Source organism: Osmerus eperlanus, chromosome 8 (assembly GCF_963692335.1).
Source record: "Osmerus eperlanus chromosome 8, fOsmEpe2.1, whole genome shotgun sequence".
NCBI classification, from domain to species: Eukaryota; Metazoa; Chordata; class Actinopteri; order Osmeriformes; family Osmeridae; genus Osmerus; species Osmerus eperlanus.
In genome coordinates this window covers 3,944,755-3,966,456 of record NC_085025.1, presented here as the reverse complement: position 1 = coordinate 3,966,456, position 21,702 = coordinate 3,944,755, and the positions used below count along the sequence as shown (strand labels likewise).

Here is a 21,702-nt window from a genome sequence, read left to right as displayed (position 1 = left end):
ATTTAAATCCTTATAGTCAGCTGTCTATGGATAATTACTGCCTGAATGGATTCCAAACGTTAACAAAAACGTTAATGCATGCAGTCTGCAAATTGGTAAACCTATTTAGTCAAGGTTGCTGACACAGTAAGTAACAGTGAGACATTTTAAATCAAACATTTGTAACACCGAATGAAGCGATTCAACAACTGCGAAGTTGTAGTCAGGGAACATGTGGTAGTTATCCATGTTAAAACATGTTGCTAAATAATGCACATCTAAGTCTTAAATCTTGTGAGACCAAGTGCATGTATTATAACCTATAATCAAGGTATTGTGGCCCCACAAGGCTTATAGCTCATAACTTGCTGATGTGACTCAAAATACCTGTCGGTCATAACATGTTTACTAAGAGTTTAGCTAAACCAACCACAATATGGTCTTTTTCACTACAGAACATTGTATTTTGGCAAACAAAACAATAAGATCACTATATGCAAAACCAATGCAAGTTTTAATAAATGTCAATCAACTCCTCTATCATGCATGCCCATGAGAACATACTGCATAACTGTAGTAAATAACAATTAAGGGGTCCTCTAATGCATCCACACTCTCAGAACACAAAACATGGCTAAAACAGACAGTGGTCAGACCAGTAAAGATTGCATTGAAACAATATCACAAAAACATTTTCTGTACTGTTATTGACAATGTGTAGACATTTTTGACTCGATCACCTGTCCTTTCCAGAACTGCAGTAGAGGAAGAACATCCTACTGTTCTTGGTTGCACACTGTGTCCATGCTCATAGGGTAACAGACTGAGGTCATCCATAGCACCATTTCTACTAGTAACAACTAGCAAGGTCATCAACAGAACACGTTAATGTTTTTGAAAACGAATACAAACAGCAACCATTGATTTGTACCTCCTGACTAGGGTTGAGCATCGAGAACCGGTTCAGAATTGGAATCGATCAAATTGAATCGATCCCCAACCCTTCTCCTGACCACATGAATGTTAAGGCATATCCGTAGTACATAAAAGGTTGTGCTGAAATGTCTACGTGAGAAAACATATTTACACTGCTACATGTAGTTAGCGTCCCATGGTCGGCATGGTAACAGCTGGGGTCTTCAGAGTGGCGTCTTCAGCCTTCCACTGTGATGTCACCGTCTTGATCTGAGTGTAGAACTGGATCCCCTGGGAGCAGAGGGAGAGAACAACAGGAGTTAACACAACTCTGACCTCCTTTACAATACAATAACACAGTGGCGTTGGGTTAGTTCACAGACTTGGGCAGGTGTTGTGAGTTTACCTGCTTCCCATAGAAGTTAGTGTCGCCTCTGAAGGAGCCTCTGGAGCCAGTGAAGGAGAACATGGGCAGAGGAACAGGGATGGGAACATTCACACCAATCTGCAAACACAAAACACAGACTCAGTCGTCCCAACGTCAACCCCAAAATCCACCGTCCATTTTAGTTCGTAATCTCTGATAACTATCATGGAAACTTTATAAATCCTTGCTGGGAACCACTGAGATTTTCTGCTTGAGATTTAAACAGGACCTCACAAAAAGTGTTTAAAAATAGATTTACTAACTGACCACAATAATTGTGATGTTTAAGTCGAGGTTTATGAACAAGACCGTAGGGGTTGTTGATGACTCACAGCACCACCTCTGTATAGTCTCTGTAGTCACCTACACAACATGAGTCATCTGTCTATCTAGAGAAATATGGGTCAAATGAGCCAAGAGGAAGGAATAATTCAGCATTGAACTGTACCATAAGTAAAACCCGTTGTCAATCATGAGCTGGGCTGCGTTTCCCGATAACGATGGATCATAGCAACGATCGAGCAAAAAACGAAACCATCGATATTTCTTACGTGTGTTTCCCAAACATGCTCGTAAGGAGTAGGCTAATCTATGCACTTTCAAGAGTTACGAATTTTCAAGAGACACTTTAGCTACGATGTCTTTAGGAACGGCCGGTAAAACTAAGATTCGTCCTACGATGGATTCTACGATCAACTTAGGCTTACGACGCTTTCGGGAAACGCACCCCTGATCTTCTCCAACATCATTATGCACATACATCATTATTCATACTATACAGTTTTGCTTATCCAGCCGGTATCCTGTCTGACCGTGTACCAGTATTCTCTCTCTCTGGTTCCACCAGGTGTGCCAGTATTCTCCCTCTCTGGTTCCACCAGGTGTGCCAGTATTCTCCCTCTCTAGTTCCACCAGGTGTGCCAGTATTCTCCCTCTCTGGTTCCACCAGGTGTGCCAGTATTCTCCCTCTCTGGTTCCACCAGGTGTGTCAGTATTCTCTCTCTCTGGTTCCACCAGGTGTGCCAGTATTCTCTCTCTCTGGTTCCACCAGGTGTGCCAGTATTCTCCCTCTCTGGTTCCACCAGGTAAGCCTCACCTGCCCTACGTCCACTTCATGAGTGTATTTGCGAGCTGTGGCTCCGTTGGTGGTGAAGATGGCAGTGCCGTTGCCATACTGGTTGTTGTTGATTAATGTGATGGCGTCATCCAGGTTGTCAGCTTCCAGAACCACAAGGACCGGCCCAAATATCTCCTCCTTGTAGCATTTCATGTCTGGCTGGAATACAACAGCAGAGACAAGGTACTGATTGATCAAATTCTGCTCTAAAGCTTTCCCTATTAAACCATCCGAACTGTGTGGAATTCACAACTAGAAAAACATGACCAAAACATGTGAAGTTGTGTGTTAGGTATCGTTCAGTGAATGGGTTAACTACTCTGGCTTTCATGCAAGTTATATCAGATGCACACACAGGACCCTTGGGGATTCTGAGAGCATCTCCCTCATGGGTCATTGCCATTGTTGAGTCTTGTAACAGCACTAGCATTGCAATCCTGCACACTTAGAGAATAATAAACAGCTCAGCATTATGTGATATAGGCTATGATAGCTTAGAGTTAAATGACACAATGCATGCATTGTGATCTGACGATTGCAAAGTAAGCGTCTTTAGCCAAGGGAGCTGGAACCATCCTCCACACGTTGTGTGTGTTCGGGGGGGGGGGGGGGGGGGGGGGGTCTGTAAGGTTCTGCCTTACTGTGACATTGGCCAGGATGGTGGGGCCTACGAAGTTCCCGTTCTCGTATCCTTTGACGTGGACGTTCCTCCCGTCCAGCAGCAGCGTGGCTCCCTCATCCACCCCGCTCTGGATCAGACCGTCCACTCTGGCCTTGGCCTCCGGGGAAATGAGAGGACCTACATCTGCCCCGGGCTGGTCACCTGCAACACACACACACACAGGGAAAGAAACAGTTGAGACCTTGGGAGATTTGGTCTGGACGGTTCTGCAGCTCTTTTTACAGAAGCAGTTTAACTGTGTTTTACATTTACATTTAGTCATTTAGCAGACGCTCTTACAGGGACATTCCCCCGAGGCAAGTAGGGTGAAGTGCCTTGCCCAAGGACACAACGTCAGTTGGCATGACCGGGAATCGAACTGGCAACCTTCGGATTACTAGCCCAACTCCCTCACCGCTCAGCCACCTGACTCGTTTTATCCCTTTACTGGATTAAATCCCTCAGGAGGTGGATGTACCTGCATTGACACGCAGTGCTTTGGAGCGTTCCACCAGCTCTGGGAGCCAATCACGAGCCTCGCCTACGAGAATGGCTGTTGACAGAGCCATACACCGCTGGCCTGCTGCTCCAAAGGCAGCGCCCACCAGCTGGTTCAGGGTGTTTTCCTTGTTAGCATCAGGCATCACCACACCATGGTTCTTAGCTCCCTGGGACAGGAAATATAGGACAGGACTCAGTGGGAGCTCCACAATACATTTTAGGACAGTGCACAGGAAGGAAGATTTGAAGGCAAACCAACCACAGATTCACACAATACCAAAAGGATTTGCAGCCATCTGCTGGTTTAATCTTTAAATGTGGGTCTTTTCATTTAGGTTTACTATCGAGCTATTAATCAGAAGGTTACCGGTTCATGCAAATGACGTTGTGTCCTTGAGCAAGGCACTTCACCCTACTTGCCTCTGGGATAAGAGCGTCTGCTAAATGACTAAATGTATATGTACTATGACAGCCATGATACATTTGGATATAAGTCTTGTTCAAATTAAACCCCACATTACTGTCAGTCTTACCATGTTTGACTGCACTCTCTTGCCGTTCTTGGAGCCTTTCTCGTAGATGTACTCCCCGGCCTGGTTGGAGCCCACAAAGCTGATGGCCTTGATTGCCGGGTGGTCACAAATGAAGTTCACCGCTAGAAGTCAAGGTCAAAGATCATTTTCATTGCACATTCGCCATTAGTCCTCATTATCTACATGGTGCCCGTAGGCACTGAATAAATGGTGTAGGTCTTATGACCTTGGAAACAATGCCTTTAACAAAAACTTTAGTGTATGGATTTTATCTTGCCTGTGGCACATTGATGAATTATATTTAAACACACAGATTATCCAGAGTCTTTACATAACTTATAGCCTGAGGGTAACGTTAGTGTTTGAATGATCAATGATACTTTTACTTGCTTGATTCCCTGATTTAATTTTTAATGGTACAGCATAAAAACAATTAAGCTCCTTTTCAATCTTCTAAAAGCTGACAGACACACTCCTCTCACCTGCGTGCTGGCCATGGATGATGTTCAGTGTTCCATCAGGTGCTCCAGAATCCTGCAGTAGCTTTGCCAAGAGCATGGTGCACCCTGGGACACGCTCGGAGGGCTTCATCAGGTAGGTGTTGCCACAGACCATGCCCATGGGGAACATCCACAGAGGAATCATGGCGGGGAAGTTGAAGGGGGCGATGCCGGCACAGACCCCGATGGGCAGGCGGTAGGTGTAGGTGTCCATATCCTTGGTGATGGAGGGCAGGGTCTCTCCCAGCATCAGAGAGGTGATGCTGCAGGCATGCTCAACCACCTCTAGAACAAAGAGGTGGAGAGGAGGAGAAGTGAGATGCAAACAGGAGAAGAGCTGGGGTTTGTATACAGTGTACAAGGTAGGAGAGGGAAGTGGAGGTCTGGTCAGGACTTACGCAGCCCTCTGAAGACATCTCCCTCAGCATCCGCCAGAGTCTTCCCCTGCTCTAGAGTGATCAACTTGGCCAGCTCTTTCTGAAAAAAAAATCAAACATGCCACTAAAAACACTTTCTCCATGGCATGCCTACATGTCCTCCACTGGCACCTCTATGTAAATAAAAACATTACTGAACCAAAAACCGCTGACATAAATACATGATCAAACACCTCTACTTGTAAAGCTTGGGCTCTGGCTATTGAGAATAGTTCACAATCAATTCTAGTTCAATTCTAGTTCAATCTATTTCCAACTCCACTCAGGTCCACAGAGGCATATCTCCATCCATGATTTCCTTACAATCAGGGGGGGGGGGGGGGGGGGTAGTTTGTGCGATAGACTAATGCGTAGAGAAGGGAGACTGGAATGGAAGGGAGAAAACAGGACAACAGGGGGGGGGGGGGGGACTACGTAGTTAAGGCGTGTTGCTTAGGCGGCCGCCTTAACTGAAAGGTGCTGCGGAAAAACCCTGCTTACAATGTTGTCCTTGATGAGCTGCTGGTAACGGAGAAATATTTGCTGCCTGCTTAAGATGGAAGTCTCAGCCCAGGGTAAGTAGGCCTTGGAGCAGGAGTCCACAGCCGCTAGCATCTCCTGCTGGGTCGCCTTGGGGACACGTCCCACCACCTCGTTGGTGGCCTGGGAGAAAGAAAGAGTTCAGGTCGAATGTGATACATGGCATGACGTTGTTTGTCTACATTTCCGCCGTGCGTCAAAGTAATTATGCATGTTTACTTATTTACACAGGAGGTGCAATGGCTGTCTACGATGTTTTGCCTTGCCAGAGGCAAGAAATAGAGTTGTACAGAAAGAGCCTGCCACCTAGGATATCATTATGAAGGTCTTTCATTTCAGAAACATGTTTAGCTTAAATTCAAAAGGCTGCAAATTTGCAGTCTTTGCAGATGAAAAATTGCTGTATTGATTTTTGGTGTTCAGAATTGGTTTGTACAGATGTACACTCTATAACTCAAAAGTCTACACGTGTGTTGGTTATAAATAGCCACTCATACTTACTGGATTGTGAATGTCAAGCCATTCGGTAGTGTTGGACTCTACAAACTTGCCATCTATAAACAGCTTGGTGGTTGGCTAGGCGGTTAGAACACGGGGTGGGGGGGATAGATTAGTGGACAATACATAATCCAAAATGTCTGACACAGCAATGATCAATGCTAACTGATTGCTGATGCTGAATGATTAACTGCAAAAACATTTGGACACAGATTGACGTTTCCATATGACTTAAAATCATTAACAATTCTCACCACAGATGAAGAGTAACATAGTCGACCCATCTGGAGAGGAACCTGCAAGAGAAAGGAAAGGGGGAATCAACTTCCACAACCTGCGATTCAAAACAAAAAGGAAACAGCAATGGGGTATGTTGCAGACTGAATATCTAACCATCAAACTCATTGTGTTTAAGATTATGCAATTGAACTCTGGAAAAGAATGCAACACGTAGAATGTGTGCATGTTGGCAGTGTGCAAAGCTCTCAAACAAACAACTCATTGCTAGCAACAATTTGGCTGCGCATTCGTGTGCTACGATACCTTTTTGTTCCAAAGTGATCTGGCGAGAATGCCTGCCATGACTGAGTTTATGTACTTTATTTTCCTGTGGTTTGCACTATGAACAACATAGGCCCATGCACCGACCCAAAGAACACCTCTACACACCAGCAGGAACAAATACCCTAGCTCACGAAGTCAAAAGGCAGATGACGAAGAAAGTGCGCGGTGCACTTTTTAGCAGATCTTTAAACCTGTATTCCGCGTTATGTCCTCTGAACAACCAGACCAGATGACTTGTATAACAGCGGAAGCATCGTTACATTCCAGTGAGGACAACCGTTTCCGCTCAAAAGGGGATGGATTAAAACGAGCTGGGTAGCCAATCTATTCACTCATATGAAGTACCGCCCCAAATTGTACACTGTACATTGGCTGCTCATTCATTGGTATGAACCACAGCCATAAAAACGAGCTGAGTAGCCAATCTATTCACTCATATGAAGTACCGCCCCGAATTGTACACTGTACATTGGCTGATCATTCATTGGTGTGAAACAGAGCCATTTCTCTCTATGGCTTTGGTATGAACCAAACTTCATTGACATTCCCAAAAGGTCCGCCTTATTTCATTTACGTATAGTCTAATTGGTCCAAACGTCAAATGTATTATACATTAGACAAGACGACCGTACTGTAAAGACAAGCAGTTGCCAGAAGAAAAATATTAATCGGGCTGGACCTCAGGGTCAAAACTTTCAAATTGAAGTTAGCAGTAGCCTACAGCAGTCATCAGGAATCTGAAGAAGTTCAAGTAAACTTGACCTTGGAAGTCTTCGTTTTCGTTTATTTATGTAGTCGACAGTACTTAAAAGCAACGGCCCAACATATGGGCCTTGAATAATTATGAAGTAATTAAGCTACATATTTTTTTTACTGCAAGTAGTCTAAACATTGTCTGCCTCGGATCAAACATAGACAATTAGAGCTAATACACGAAGAGAACATTTTAGTCTACCAACTGGAACAAAGTTCTTGACTGGGAGGTGACTGTTTCTATGGAAACAGACAGACACAGAAAAGTAATGGCGGTCCTACACTGGAGTTGTCAAGATGTAGCTGAATGGATAGAATCTCTGGGATATCCACATTATACAGTTAAGTTGAGTCAAGCTTTCTGATTTCTTTTAGTTCAGAAAAAATAGCAAACCATGTAACAGGAACTGTATAGTGAAACCTAAATAGCATGATCAAATAGCATCAAAGTTCAAATCTGCTTTTCTCTGCTAGGGCCTACTATTGAACTATTTAACAGTCTGTATACACTTTCTGCAGGCTTGTTTCTCTCAGAACCTCATTACAGGTAGAAAGCTGATTTATGTAAATTGCTCATATCTGCCAAGATTAGGAATCACAGACTTTGAGGATATGAAGGTAAGTGGATGTAGCTGAGAGCCTTTCAATTTAAAAGTTGGTTATCCTAAATTGACAAGGGAGAATATGGTAGAATCAGAAATGAGGTAATAGTGACATTTGTGACCAAATGCCATTGTTGTTCAAGTTCAAGTCTTTTATTGATCAGATGCACAGAACAACACAGGGTCAGACTGGGCACTGAAATTCTTAGGACAAGACAACGCAAAGAAACCTGGCATAACATATAAGTACACGGAACATAGATTACATCTATGATAAGATAAAATAAAATATTATACAATAGTCAATACAGTATACTAAACCTCTAAATACACATAATACACATAATAATGTATATTATTATGTGTATTATGTGTATTTAGTCAGGTTCACCATTGACCAACCTGACCATTTGGTCAGGTTCTCCAATAACAGCAGTAGGCAGTATCACACTTAAGTGTCTCCAACACATATCCTGCCCCATATAGAGTATGCTGCCCCTTTAAGATCGTACTGTAATAGGAACATCAATCAAGGCTTGATGGACTGAGAGTGGGAGTAGACACATAGCCGTACATGGCAGTAACAGGCGGCAGTAGCAGAAGGTTAACACCCTACAGACAGGTATAACAAAACCATGGCGGGATGGAGGTCTCAGAGGGTGTCATGTACCTGCTACAGGTCATCTCGTCTCATGTCCGGGAGCTGCTGGGGGTCACGGAGCCGCTGTGGAGCCGCAGCATAGCAGACCTCCCCCGGGACAACATGGGCCTGTTCCTAGAGAAGAAGAGCCGGACTGGAGACTGGGCCGATTCCCTCACTTACTCACAGTTTCTCAAAGACATAAAACAGTGAAACGGCACGTTGCATGCTTGAAATGATCAATTAAACAGACATGGTGATTAAAATTGAGTTTAGTTACCTTTCAGTTATTCTTCAGTTTTGTATTAATTCAGATCCCTATAGCCGGAACTACTGACCACAGGTATTGGACTTGGTCAATACACCATTAAAATAGTGCTAAGCGAAGCATAACACAGACTTGCTGACATAGATCACGCCACCATTTGACAAATACTTCTCTTATAAGTAAACTGAATGATTACAGACTCAATAGTTCAACACTGCACAAAGATGCTCTTATCGATCTTAAGGGTTCCAATAGGGCTATTTATCAGCAGCAGATATGTTCAGTGTAATTCTGTGGATGAAACCACCTCCATAATGAAACGGAGAGGAGAGCTAGGAGCTGTATTGTTCTGGTATAGAAAGCACTGAGTGTGGTCACTCAGTGTGGTATAGAAAGCACTGAGTGTGCAAGTATTTTCTTTGAGAGCACTGCTTAATCTCAGAGATGCACTTGTAAAATGCTTCGTCAACTTCAAAGCACAGAACACAGAGGCTACTGTAGGAAGCAGCCTGTGGCTCTATGTGCATTAGTCTACTATTGGTGCCAGGACGGCATTTCAGCCAGCTTGACACTTTCTTGTGTCAAGCTGTCCTATGAAAGCAGCCATATAGGACCTTATTCTGCGATGTTGAACGCAAATCGAACAACATTTTGAGTTGAGTTTGATCTTCCGCACAGGTATTTGATTCACAAAACATAGGCCTACCTAAATTCAAATCAGTTTGTTTCTATAGTATCAAATTATGAGGCATATTTGGTGTAGCTTATTGAATTTACAATTAGTTTTATGATTGTATGCATCACAAAGTATGCTATTTTCATATCTGTTTAGTCTCTAATATCACCCTCACTTGTCAAATGTGAGATTACATTATTATCTGGTAAAATAGGCATACTGTATTCCTGCCTGTGGGGTAGACTGGTGGCCTATTGGATCTGCAATAATTTGGCTTCTATGCTTGGGGCGCGCATATTACCATTCTAAGCACAGCGCTGCCGGTCACCCGCGAAATGGAACTCGATTGGTGCCATCAGGGAAAGGTTGACAGCAGTCAGCGACTGCTGTAACGCCCTTACTGAGGGCAGAAACTGAACCTGAAACTGCTGCCTCTCAATCAATCTGGATTAATTTACTTTGAGCCTGCCCTGCATCTCCAGCAGACCTGCGGGGACGAGAGACGCTAACATCTGGCTTGCTGTAAAGCGATCCAAATTCACCACCACCAGTCAGTCAGCGCTGTAGACAGCAGCCTGTCCCCACAAAGGCGTTTTCTCTGCTAAAACGGTGCGTGCGGGCGTAATGCGCAGCAGAGGCATATGTAGCTGGAGATCTGCAGCCTCAAAGCGAAAGCAGGACCCTTCAGCCTGCGGTTTTTTAGATAGGCTACAAAACATCTAGTAGTCTGAGCATTTTCAACGAATATACACTGAGGGAAGGCATTGGAATGTGGCTTACTATGCTGCTTATGGATTTCTTGAAGGGCATCGGTGAAGGCCGTTAAACTGTATGGATCCAGCGCGCGTTTTTGGGACACCTGAATAATCTCAATGAACCACCATCGAAGTCTATTTATCTTTTAAAATGCCTGGGTACTCAGACTAGTTGTATTCGCGGCGAATTGTGTCACGCCACATCGAGTAGGACTGATGTTCCATCTTCAAGGTAAACTTTTTTTTAAAAATGGTTTTGTCTGCATAGCCTATCAATTGAACTCTTTTTGAGAATTGTCTTTCAAGAAAACGCGAGAAGCGTGGTGCTCTAGTTGTACATGGGCTATCATCTTCTGAGTGTCGCTCGCTCTCGGCGGTTGGAAGACTATAGGCTTTATGAAAAGGTGAGGAATCTTCTAAAGACGGCGGTTATGCGCCTAGATGGCATATACCGCAAGGTCAACATTACCTCTCATTTCACAAGGAACGTAGACAGATACCTACATTTTAATAGACTGAATGTTAAGTTTCTTTTTCCCAAATGAAGCAGTGAATTTTGCTATGAGCCCGTCATCCTGTCCCCTCAGATGGTCGATGCAATGGATTTGATCTTCCCTGCGTTCATAATTGATTATTCCTTATTAGTCCAGATAGGTCTACTTCTTTATAATGGGAAGCGTATTTGTTAGGTCGTTCAATCAGGAAGGTTTACCATATGGTTAATGTTTCTTATGCAAATTAGGCCCTAGTTAGGCTATATACCTCTTGTTTTAAACATTGAATTGACTATGTTGGGGAAATTAATTATTGAACAATGATTTGATGTTTTTAGGATGCTGCAGAATTAAGAGTCAAAATATTGACTTCATGATTCATTACTATGAAATGACATAATGATTATTTTTCATGTCCAGGTCTGGTTATCATGCATCTAATTATTCATGACTGCCCCAGGCACCATTGTAACGGTCAAACCATTGCATCTAGTACGCCTCCTTTTTTTTGTTGCTTCTATTAGCTTTCTGATTACTATATTAAATACAATACTAATATCTTAAGTCAGTGTGTGTCACAAACACAATAGCAAATAAAAGCTTAATACCAACACCAAGGTAAATTGTAGCACATTGACCCAATTTACATTTTTTGCCACAGTGTAGGCAACTGGCTGCACAGCATAATAGCCGTAGCAATTTATTCATTTTTGAGGCTTTCTGTATATGTTGGTTTGTATTCAGAGGGAATATTACCTTTACCACAAACAACAGTGTGTCAATCAATGTGGCTTCAATTGTGTCTGAATCGGGGGTATAAATCAATGGAAAACATAGTGAAGTTAAATGGTTGATCTATTGAAGTGATATTGGACTGGCAGACAGCACCCGGAATTTGCTTTAGGACTCTTTGGAGAGGAACTGTTTAACAGGAAGGGTCCTAATCTTCAAGGGAGAGTTAATGCTGATGAACAACCCTTCTATTGATGCAGAGGGCTCTAATTAGTATGCTACACCGTCAGACCTACACACGGGACATGTACACACACACACAAACACACACCTCCAGCTGAACCTAAAAAGAGAACGTCAACCTATTATACATCTCAGCTAGCAGTGTATGGAGTTTCAGTTCAAATAGAAATGTGATTCTGTGTGTTTTCAAAATACTCACTCTGGGTTATTCCGAAACAATGTCCTTTGCTCGTTTATATTCAAAAGAGATAAACTGTGAAACACGTCTCATATATGAGATATTCACAAGTCTGAGATATTCACAAGTAAAGCCTGTCAAAGGAGCACTGGGATGTAAAGTAGCTGTTAAATCTATAGGAGACTGTAGCTGTCTACAAAACCAGGGTTGAGGTGTCAGAAAATGAACCTCAGAATACATCCCATCCCAGTGACGTTTTAATGTTGCCATAGCATCGAGGTTGTCACCCAAGAGCTAACACATTCTACTTTTGACAGTGAGTTTGGCAGCCACTGAAAGTAATGGGTGTTCCAACACATGCACACACACGGCTGTAGAAGGTCCAACCGATGTCTGCACCAATCAGGAAAGTTTGTTTTTCCTTGTGGTCATATATAATCTTACAAAATCAGAATCTGTAAGAAATATAGCATACTTAACGATCGCACCTGGATTTGTATTAACATTCAAGCCGGGACACAAGATTGCACAAAAACTGATTCTGACATTTAGATTTACACAATTATCAACCTTTACCAATCTTCATCAGTTAAGTCAATGTGGGTGACAGAGCCATGTGGCACAAGTCTGTTGTTTGTATTGTGTAGTCATGGCAGGCCTCATCTCATAATAATCCTGTCTCAGGGACCATTTCCTTGATTCCCTGCCCAGCCGTGGGATGCAGAATCTCTCTCACATGAGCCCCAGCATAAGTTCTACCATCTGAAAACATTCCCCCATGACTTCACTGGCCGAGCTGAGAAGAGCAGCCCGCTGCGTGCTGCATGCTGCATAAGGCTTTTTCTGGGCGAATGCCGCCCCAGGGACAACATAGATATCCTCTCGTACTGTAGTATGCTGCTGCGCATGAATGTCTCTATGGCTGGAGGTTGTTGTTTAGCAAGCTGCTGCTATTAGCAAGGAGGCATCCTACACTCCGCGTGTGAGTATGTATGTTTAGTCTGCACCCTTAGGGAAGACACCTACTCAGAAGGAATTAAAAAGCATAATTGTTTACTATCGTATTAATCCCTCGTTCATTTGGTACCTGACTCGATTATGAACAACCCCTTTCTGACCTGTTTGAGGGAAAGAAAAAAAGAGCGGCAATCGACAATGAAGAATATGATGGATTTATTTATTGATTCATTATCTACTTATGTGTTGATCTACTTGATGAGAGTGACCTGGTATGCAGATTGCTATGGAACCCCCCATAATTAAAACCAGATTAGGGTGACAGTGACAGATCCTTCCTGCCGTGTCACAGTGGTATGGGCTTGTCCTTTTGTCCTCACCAAAATAATTTCTCAGGGATTACCGTCGTAGCCATTCTCTTCACGTGTGGCTGAGTTTTCACCAGAGAAAAAAGACCCATCTCGACAGAGTGAATCAATATCACGTCTGGAGCACCATTCGAAACGGGAAGTAGCAGGTCCTCCTCGCCTCATTGCACATCCAGAAGCCGAGCTTCCCAGAGCAAACCAGAAGGTAGATGGTAGACACGCATGCAGACACGCACAGCGAAAAAAGAAAAAAAGAAACACTTTTGCACTTCCCCTTTCCATCTCTCTCTCCCTCTTCCTGCCCTTTCCTTTTAATTCCCTCCCCACCATGCCCCACAGTGTTTCACGCACATGCACACACACTCTCACGCACCCAGAGAAAGTCCTCATGACAGCATCCACCGTTCCACCAAGTCATTGTGGTACGCTTAAGGAGTGTCATAACTGGCCCATTTAACAATTACATCACAGTCCATTTGTCTCAGACTCCACTCTGGACCTTTTTTGAAACTGCTCCGATTGCGTAAAATCCACACGAGAGCAGCTTAGACAAGAAGATATCACTTAGTTTGGAAAAAATTGTGAAAAATGTCCTCTAAAGAAAGTGCCATGAAGCTGTAAATGGAGACTGTGATGTATTTTGATCAACAGTATCCAACTATTAATTTAAATGTCAGAGCACTGTGCTCTTTTTTAAAATGATACTTCCACTGTTTCCTTTTATGATCGAAAGTACCAAGACAACCTATTTTTTCCTTCGTTGTCAGGCTGTGATGCACTTTACAACCATCACCCTGCAGGTAATATCTGTAGATGCCACCAGGCCTCACAATATTCATATCCAACCCACCCCCCACCTTTCAGTTGTCACTCGGGTTCTGTGTGTAGTATTCTTCACTCTCTGACACAGTACTCGTTCCCTGACAAGTCAAGGTTATTATCTTGCTGGTTGTGGGACAAGGCTTTGCTGAAGGCTTAGCAGAGCCTTTGAAGCACAAAGCTGCACAGTTGATTCTTTGCTGAGATAAAATGTGTGTGGACAATATCATTGGCAGGCTTATAGTAAGAGCAAGGGGTGCTACCATACCACAGAAACTATTCTGTTAAGTTGTCTGTTTTTCAAATGTTTGGTTTTGTTTCTTTGTATTGCTGTTGTGGAATAATGGGTTCCTATGAGTACAGGCATATTGCCTTCTACTTCTAGGTGTTGACTCATAGGTCAAGGCCAAGACTCATGTTCAAAACATAATCTTATTTTTAGGTTAGTACGATTTCTAAAATAATCGGCGGTGTCTTTCGGCAAACTGCCCTCGTGCCACTGCTGAATATCTGCTGAGTGGTCTTTTTCTGTAACGCTCTTGGCTCTGAGACATGTTTCACTCCTGACAAGGTCTTAGGATTCATCAAACGGGCCCCTCCTTATCCCGTGTCTCAGTTGTGTCATAAGTAAGAGGAGGAGCACTGAGCACTGAGAGAAAATCAATATCCAGAGACGGTGTGTCTTCTGTGAGCCAGCGGAACCCACTGATCCCTTCCCATTGCCTCCGTAGGATCCTAGGAGACATCAGTCTAATTCTGAGGACCAACTTGGATGGCCAGAAGAGACTTTCATCCCTCCATACACCAAGATAAAAGGCTTGGCATTATCACATTAAAACAACAGCGTCAGCAGATTAGGGGCTGAAGTGTGGTTGTCTCCAAACAGTCAGTCAGTCGCCAATCTTCACTGGGTTTGATGCTCTCACAGTTCTTAATGAACTACTAAAATAGTCTTTCAGTGGTACTTCAAGCATGGACTTGTTTGAGGGAAGATTGTTCCCTGCTGACAATGTGAATTCTTGATTTCCTTTTCACTGTCATGTCAATAGAGATTTATTGTATTAGGAAAGGAAAGGCAAATGTTATCCAGGGCTTTCTTCTTTGTAAATAAGTACTACAGACGAGGTAACCAAGAACTAAGAATCTCAAAGTGGCATGCATGGTTTATAATCCTTGAGTCTTTGAAACAAAGTCTTTTAAATATTTCTCTCTCTTTAACTTGTTTCCTAGGTGTGTTACCCTGATTGGAAGATCCAATGGAGATCCTGTTGCTTTATTTAATGGTCATTAGCATGGCTGTGAACGCCCACAAAGTCCAAATCTGCCCCAAACGCTGTGTCTGTCAGATGCTCAATCCAAACCTGGCAACCCTCTGCGACAAGAAAGGGCTTCTCTTCGTTCCCCCTAACATTGACAGACACACAGTGGAGATGCGTCTAGGAGACAACTTTGTCACCAGCATCAAGCGGAGAGACTTTGCCAACATGACCAAGCTGATGGACCTTACCTTGTCCAGGAACACCATCGGCTCCATCTCACCCCACGCCTTCAAGGACCTTGAGAACCTGCGGGCCCTGCACCTGGACAGCAACCGCCTGGCCCGTCTCACCAACGACACCTTCAGCGGCATGTCTAAACTGCACCACCTCATCCTCAACAACAACCAGCTTGTCCACATTCACATGGGGGCCTTCAACGACCTGACTGCTCTGGAGGAACTGGACCTGTCCTACAACAACCTGGAGAGCGCCCCCTGGGTGGCCATCCAGAGAATGTCGAGTCTCCACACCCTGAACCTGGACCACAACATGCTCAGCTACATTCCTGAGAGGACCTTCTCCGGCCTGCAGAAGCTCAAGCGGCTGGACGTCACGTCCAACAAGCTCCAGAAGCTTCCGCCCGACCCCATGTTCCAGCGGGCGGGGGTCCTCGCCACTTCGGGGAGCATGGGCCCCACGTCGTTCGCGCTGAGCTTCGGGGGGAACCCCCTGCGGTGTAACTGCGAGCTGCTGTGGTTGAGGAGGCTGCGGAGGGAGGACGACCTGGAGACGTGCGCCTCGCCGCAGCACCTGGCCGGCAGGTACTTCTGGACCGTGTCTGAGGAGGAGTTCCTGTGCGAGCCGCCGCTGATCACCAGGCACTCCCAGGTCAGAGCGGGGATTATCCAACAAGCCGTTTGCGTAATGTGAATTGATAGTCATGTAACATATCTGTTATCTCTCATCTATAACAATAGTGACCTCGTTATTGCATGGTAAGCCCCGTTTTAGCACTTTTGACCCCAGAACTTGCAAAATACGTTTTTGTTTTTTTTACGTTATAATTATTTAAGAGTTTTAAAAACTGTTTTAACCTAAATACCTGGCTCTTCAGGAGCTGCGTGCTTTGGAGGGCCAGAGTGTGGCGCTGCGCTGCAAGGCCAGGGGAGACCCCGACCCCATCATCCACTGGATCGCCCCTGACGGCCGCCTCATGTCCAACTCGTCCCGGGCTGCGGTCCACAGCGACGGAACGCTCGACATCCTCATCAGCACCTTGAAGGACTCAGGTCTGTCTATCCAACCTACCCGTTTGTTTTGTGTGCTGAGTGCTTTTATGTTTACACAATGGACTTGATGGGGTCCATCCAGAGGAAAATTGTGTTTGTTTAGCAGCGTCGCGTAATGGAGTTGAACTTTCTGTCAGGATATCTCAGTGTCCACAACGCGATCCTGTTTGGAGTGGACCCAATTAGATCTCATTCGCCACAGTAGTACATTGAGTCATCTATCAGACGCTCTTATCCAGAGCGACTTACAGCAAGTACAGGGACATTCCCTCCACGAGGCAAGTAGGGTGAAGTGCCTTGCCCAAGGACACAACGTCATTTGGCACTCGAACCGGCAACCTCCTGAGTAATAGCCCGATTCCCTAACCGCTCAGCCATCTGACTCCTGTATGATGTAATTCCGAAGGGTGATGAGGTTTTCTGCTGCTCCCGGTCCTCCAGGCTCCTTCACCTGTGTGGCCTCCAACCCAGCAGGAGAAGCTCAGCAGAACGTGGACCTGGTCATCACAAAACTCCCCCACATCAGCAACGCCACCGGGCCGGAACAGGAACCTGACCCCGGCTCGTCCGACATCGCCACGGTGACCAAGACTGGAGGGTATGTGGCGGGGGTGCCTCATGGGAACCCCAAGACCAGCCAGGAGAAGACGGTGGTCGTGGCTGAGGCGACGTCCACCTCGGCCCTCGTCAAGTTCAACTTCCAGAGGATCATCCCAGGCATACGCATGTTCCAGATCCAGTACAACGGCACCTACGACGACTCGCTGGTGTACAGGTGAGCAGCTTTAGTGAGGGGTCTGAGGCATCTTGGGAAAGGGAAATGAATGCATCATCTTCCTGATCAGTTCTGACAACTGTGATGTCTGTATATAGTCACACAAATAGACTCACTCAATGTCAGATAAAGATAATGGTAAAATAATCGATGACTTTGAAATCACCTTGGAACAATGATCAACAGTGTGTGATTTACAATGTGACAAAACATGATACGAATACCTAATAATCCCAACCAAAACAAAATGTCTATGTTGAGCTGTAGGGTGATGCTAAGATGAAAGCTAAATCTGACTGTTTTACTAAAAGCTTCAGAAGATCTTACAGACCCATCTGACTAGCTGGAGCACAGAGCGTTCTTTCATCTCTCCCTTTCTCACTCTGCAGAGATTATCTCTCTGATATGATAGGATCAGTTCTCAGACACTTTCATCCAATGTGACTCCCATGTCAACACCATATGCTATTTAGTACAAAGGGGGGTTTCAGGCTCATTAGAGAATCAGTCCTTCAACTCGGAATGATTTAAAATCCATACTATTAAACAAACACTAAACGGCAGTATTCCACAATGACTCTTTCTATCTGAACAATTACCCTAATTAACAGGAGAGCACAGGTTCACATCTTGGAACGCCTCACAAATATAAATCGAATCATTTCATAAAATTCCCATTACCTTTCGAAAAAAGCAATCACACTCAAACGCACCGGAGATTGCAAAAAACACCTGCAGAGATGCCCAGCATCCATATTCATGATCTAACACCTCTACCACCCTGTAACTGCTTCTCTCGACGACACAGAATGATCCCACCCTCCAGCAAGAGCATCATGGTCAACAACCTAGCAGCAGGGACGCAGTACGACCTGTGTGTGCTGGCCATCTACGACGATCAGGTGACCTCCCTGACAGCGACAAGAGTGGTTGGCTGCATCCGCTTCACCACCGAGCCCCAGTACCTGCGGTGCCACTTCATGCAGTCCCAGTTCCTGGGCGGGACCATCGTCGTCATCATCGGAGGAATCATCGTGGCGTCCGTGCTGGCCTTCATCATCTTCCTCATCGTGCGCTACAGAGTCTGTAACCAAGGCGACTTAGACAAGGTTGTGTTGAGTCCATTTGCTTTGTTGTTGTTTGTTTTGTTGTTGTTTGTGTTGTTGTAGCCTGCTCCGTGTTCGGTTTTGTTGTTGGACGATCTCATCGCCACAGCCAGTCTCATCTGACTTAACTATCTGTTGTTTTTTGTTTGCCCCTCTATGGAAGACTCTGGAAATGGGAGACATCCGCTCTCTGAGCAGCGACGGGCAGCTGCAGGGCTGCGGCCTCCCCAAGTCCCTGTCCAAGCAAATCCTCCGTCCGGAGAAGGACGAGAAGGAGAGTCTGAGGGTGGCTCTGCCCCTTCCTGAGCCCGTCAAGCTCCGCCCGGCTGGCGCCCCCGCCGCCGCCGCTGCTGCCGCCGCCCCCAACAACAAATCTTCCCTCCCTGACTGCACAGTCACTACCTCCGCTGCCAGTCACAACTGGCACCCCGCTTCTCCGGGACCGCTGAGGCCCAAACGCTCCGTCGCACCTGCCAAGCCCTCAGAAGTCCGCCGAGCCGAAGGCCAGAGTGTTGTGGAGCTGGAGAACATGAACCGGAACAACTCCTCAGAAGTCAAAATGGCTAGTGGCGCTGTGGCTGTTCCCTCCCTCGCCTCCACCAACTGGACACCGGCTGAAAGGGGTTCCCGCCCCCGTGACGGCACCCGCTATTACAAGACTGTGCCTGCGGGGGGCGTGAGGGTGAACCGGAGGCACTCCCTGAATGTGGACTCATACATGGAGCAGCGGTGCTACGTCAGCTATCCCAAGCCGGGTGGAAATCTGCGGTCCAAACGCAGCCTGTCCATGAGCGGGGAACTGCCCCAACTGGAGAGCACGAACATTCGCCGGGGGAGAGACAAGTTGTCTAAGTCTGAATGGCTTCTGGAGAGCACTTTATGATTGAGATTTTTCGGAATAGTTTGTCTCTTTTCCTGGAGTGAATTTGTGCCCAGCTGAGTCTGGGCTACACACACTATGACATTGGAGTTTTTCTGTGTTCTCAGTCTCAAATGAGAGACCCACAAGCTCTCTTTTGTACATCTGAGAGCAAGGTAGCCGTACAGGGTTTATGAGCATATGTTTAACATTTGTTTTTTACCTACTATCCTATCAAAGTCATCTTTAAAGCGACTTTGGACATAACTTTGATGAAAGGCACAAAAATGTATAAAGCAACTTCATGTACAAAAATGTTAAGTTGTGTAACATATAACTCGAGACACATGTAAGTGTTCACCTGAACGCAGTCAAATTGTTGGGCTTATAGCAAAGTGAGAGGGAGGGGGAGGGGGGGGAGGGGGAGGGTGACAGGCTATCATACTTGTTATACTGCATTATAGCATTGCCTGTTCCTTAAAGTGATAACAATCACTGTAGACAGTTGACATTGTTTGTGTCTTCAGTTTACAGACAGATGGCGACATGTCTTAATGATCTCATTGGCGTTGAGGAGGGATTACGAATGTGCTGCACATCCCAAAGGTGTGGAACAGAATGTACCCAATCAAATGTAATGACAGAGCTGGATCTTTTCATCACACCACACAGACAAAAGCAACAGCACAATGCAGCATTTATGGCACAAGTCGATTCAGTCTAATACTGCCCTCCAGTTTGAATCAATATGTTTTTATCACAAAATTACATGAAGACTCATGCTGATAGGGTTTCTGTCAGAACTCATGCGACAGTTTAACCAATAGCACACGGGTGGAAGGAGCAGAAGCAGGCCATCCGGAACCTTCCGGAGAATTGAGCCTGAAAGTTCACGTTCATGTTTTCATTTTTTTTACTATTATTATATTGTCATGTCACACTAAGAACCGTTGTAAATTGAACCGTTTGTGAAGAAAAATGTTTACCACAATATGGGGAGAAGTCAGCTCTTGTTTTTGCTGTTGTTTATGTTTGATGTTTACCAGTATAAATAAACCAATGACAAAAGGAGTTATTCATGTTCTTTCAAACAGTACAGGCCAACCAAAATCTGGTTTGTGAGACCAATTCAGTTCAATTTATACAAAGACAAATAACTATTTCTGCTTCAGCCGATTCTCATAAACCAAAAATCCCACAAACAGAATTGTATTTGAGAAGATTTATAAAGTAATCAACATCTAAATTATTTCTTCTTTCAACGAGATAAAAACAAAAAAATAACAAATCTTACTTCCGTGAGCCTATAGCTGGCTGGCTGCAGCAGTGATGATTTTTGGGTTTCGGTAATCTTAAAGCAGCTTAATCCTCTCCCTGCAAGCCACAGACCTCTGACAGATCTCTGCCCTCCACTGCCGTGTTTGTTCAAAGAGAAGGGGAAGCAGCTGATGAAAAGAGGCCATGGTGGTCACCAGGGACACATCGGCTGACATCAGCCCCCGAACATCAGCGCTGCCCGGTCTCTCTGCCCTCAGGACACCAGGCAATGTACAGCACCTCCCATGAATCTGCTGTCTCTCTACTTGTGTGTGGGCCTGTTTATCCATCCTAACACACACACACGGCCTCTTCTTAGTTTTATCTGTTGTCCGCAAGCCTGTCTGTGTCACAGCCTGCCCTGTCTTATCTAGATGCTACCTGTCTGCCTATCTATCTACCCATTTGTCTGACAGCTGGCTCTGCCTGTTTCTTTGTCTGTCTGTCTTTCTGTTTGCCAAAGGAGTTAAACAGACCGGCCATCTTTGCAGTGACCACACACACATAACTCATCTTCACTGCAATTGTGCCAGGGCATTCTCTGTGTATCCTGATGGTTTATGATATCATCTTACATGTATTATCTTCTTGCAATATAAGCTCTGATTGGGGCTCTTCTGGTTTATGTTCTGATTGATTTTTTAGCCTACAGGACATGCAAACTGATACGCCTTACATACTCCTAGACTTTGAAGGATCTATCTTACTGACACGAAATTCTCTGGAAATGTGGAATGGAAATAGCAGCGCTTGTTAGGATGTGCTGCACATATGTCAGACATAAATTAATTACTGTCACCCAAACAGGCTGGGCGTGAGCTTTTTAATTTATTATTTCTTGCTCGTTATGGATGATTAAAATGCTGGGGATCTTGGCCTGGACCTTGGTTCAGTCTCTGGTGGGTGCCAGAGGTGGGTGTTAATAATAGATGTGTTTCTGGGGATAGAGAAAACGGGGAAA

The 21,702-nt window shown here is 44.9% G+C and overlaps 2 protein-coding genes and 1 long non-coding RNA gene across 4 annotated transcripts; 2 read left to right on the top strand and 1 right to left on the bottom strand.

Moving 5' to 3' along the window:
• Positions 1–474: 474 nt before the first annotated feature.
• On the bottom strand, positions 475–6,913 carry LOC134024742 (methylmalonate-semialdehyde/malonate-semialdehyde dehydrogenase [acylating], mitochondrial-like). Its single transcript, XM_062467377.1, has 12 exons — positions 6,631–6,913; positions 6,342–6,383; positions 6,091–6,165; positions 5,551–5,712; positions 5,032–5,110; positions 4,616–4,918; positions 4,134–4,255; positions 3,578–3,767; positions 3,080–3,261; positions 2,418–2,597; positions 1,301–1,399; positions 475–1,185 (listed from the first exon to the last, which is right to left on the bottom strand). Exons 1-12 carry the CDS (start codon positions 6,667–6,669, stop codon positions 1,081–1,083), a joined length of 1,578 nt encoding a protein of 525 aa, XP_062323361.1. The 5' UTR covers positions 6,670–6,913; the 3' UTR covers positions 475–1,080.
• Positions 6,713–8,916, top strand: LOC134024743 (uncharacterized). Its single transcript, XR_009930920.1, has 3 exons — positions 6,713–7,745; positions 7,924–8,022; positions 8,686–8,916. It is a non-coding gene; the product is annotated as an uncharacterized LOC134024743 (long non-coding RNA).
• A 1,014-nt stretch (positions 8,917–9,930) lies between these two features.
• On the top strand, positions 9,931–19,818 carry lrfn5b (leucine rich repeat and fibronectin type III domain containing 5b). 2 transcript variants are annotated; one of them, XM_062468513.1, is made up of 6 exons: positions 9,931–10,577; positions 15,367–16,283; positions 16,510–16,684; positions 17,126–17,459; positions 18,268–18,568; positions 18,729–19,818. In XM_062468513.1, the coding sequence occupies exons 2-6, from the start codon at positions 15,393–15,395 to the stop codon at positions 19,446–19,448; spliced, it is 2,421 nt and encodes an 806-aa protein (XP_062324497.1). In that variant the 5' UTR covers positions 9,931–10,577; positions 15,367–15,392; the 3' UTR covers positions 19,449–19,818. The 2 variants fall into 2 exon arrangements, with proteins under 2 accessions (XP_062324497.1, XP_062324496.1); XM_062468512.1 differs by lacking the exon at positions 9,931–10,577 and adding an exon at positions 13,440–13,522.
• The last annotated feature ends 1,884 nt before the right edge of the window (positions 19,819–21,702 follow it).

Bases quoted from the DNA above. Each gene is read 5' to 3' on its own strand.
- LOC134024742 (XM_062467377.1), bottom strand. From the start codon at position 6,669: ATGGCAGGCATTCTCGCCAGATCACTTTGGAACAAAAAG. The intron at 5,713-6,090 runs GTAAGTATGAGT...TCTTTCTCCCAG, and splicing joins GGCTTGACATTCACAATCCA to GCCACCAACGAGGTGGTGGG. The intron at 3,262-3,577 runs GTACATCCACCT...TGTGTGTTGCAG, and splicing joins AGCACTGCGTGTCAATGCAG to GTGACCAGCCCGGGGCAGAT.
- lrfn5b (XM_062468513.1), top strand. From the start codon at position 15,393: ATGGAGATCCTGTTGCTTTATTTAATGGTCATTAGCATGGCTGTGAAC. The intron at 16,284-16,509 runs GTCAGAGCGGGG...CTGGCTCTTCAG, and splicing joins TGATCACCAGGCACTCCCAG to GAGCTGCGTGCTTTGGAGGG. The intron at 18,569-18,728 runs GTTGTGTTGAGT...CCTCTATGGAAG, and splicing joins ACCAAGGCGACTTAGACAAG to ACTCTGGAAATGGGAGACAT.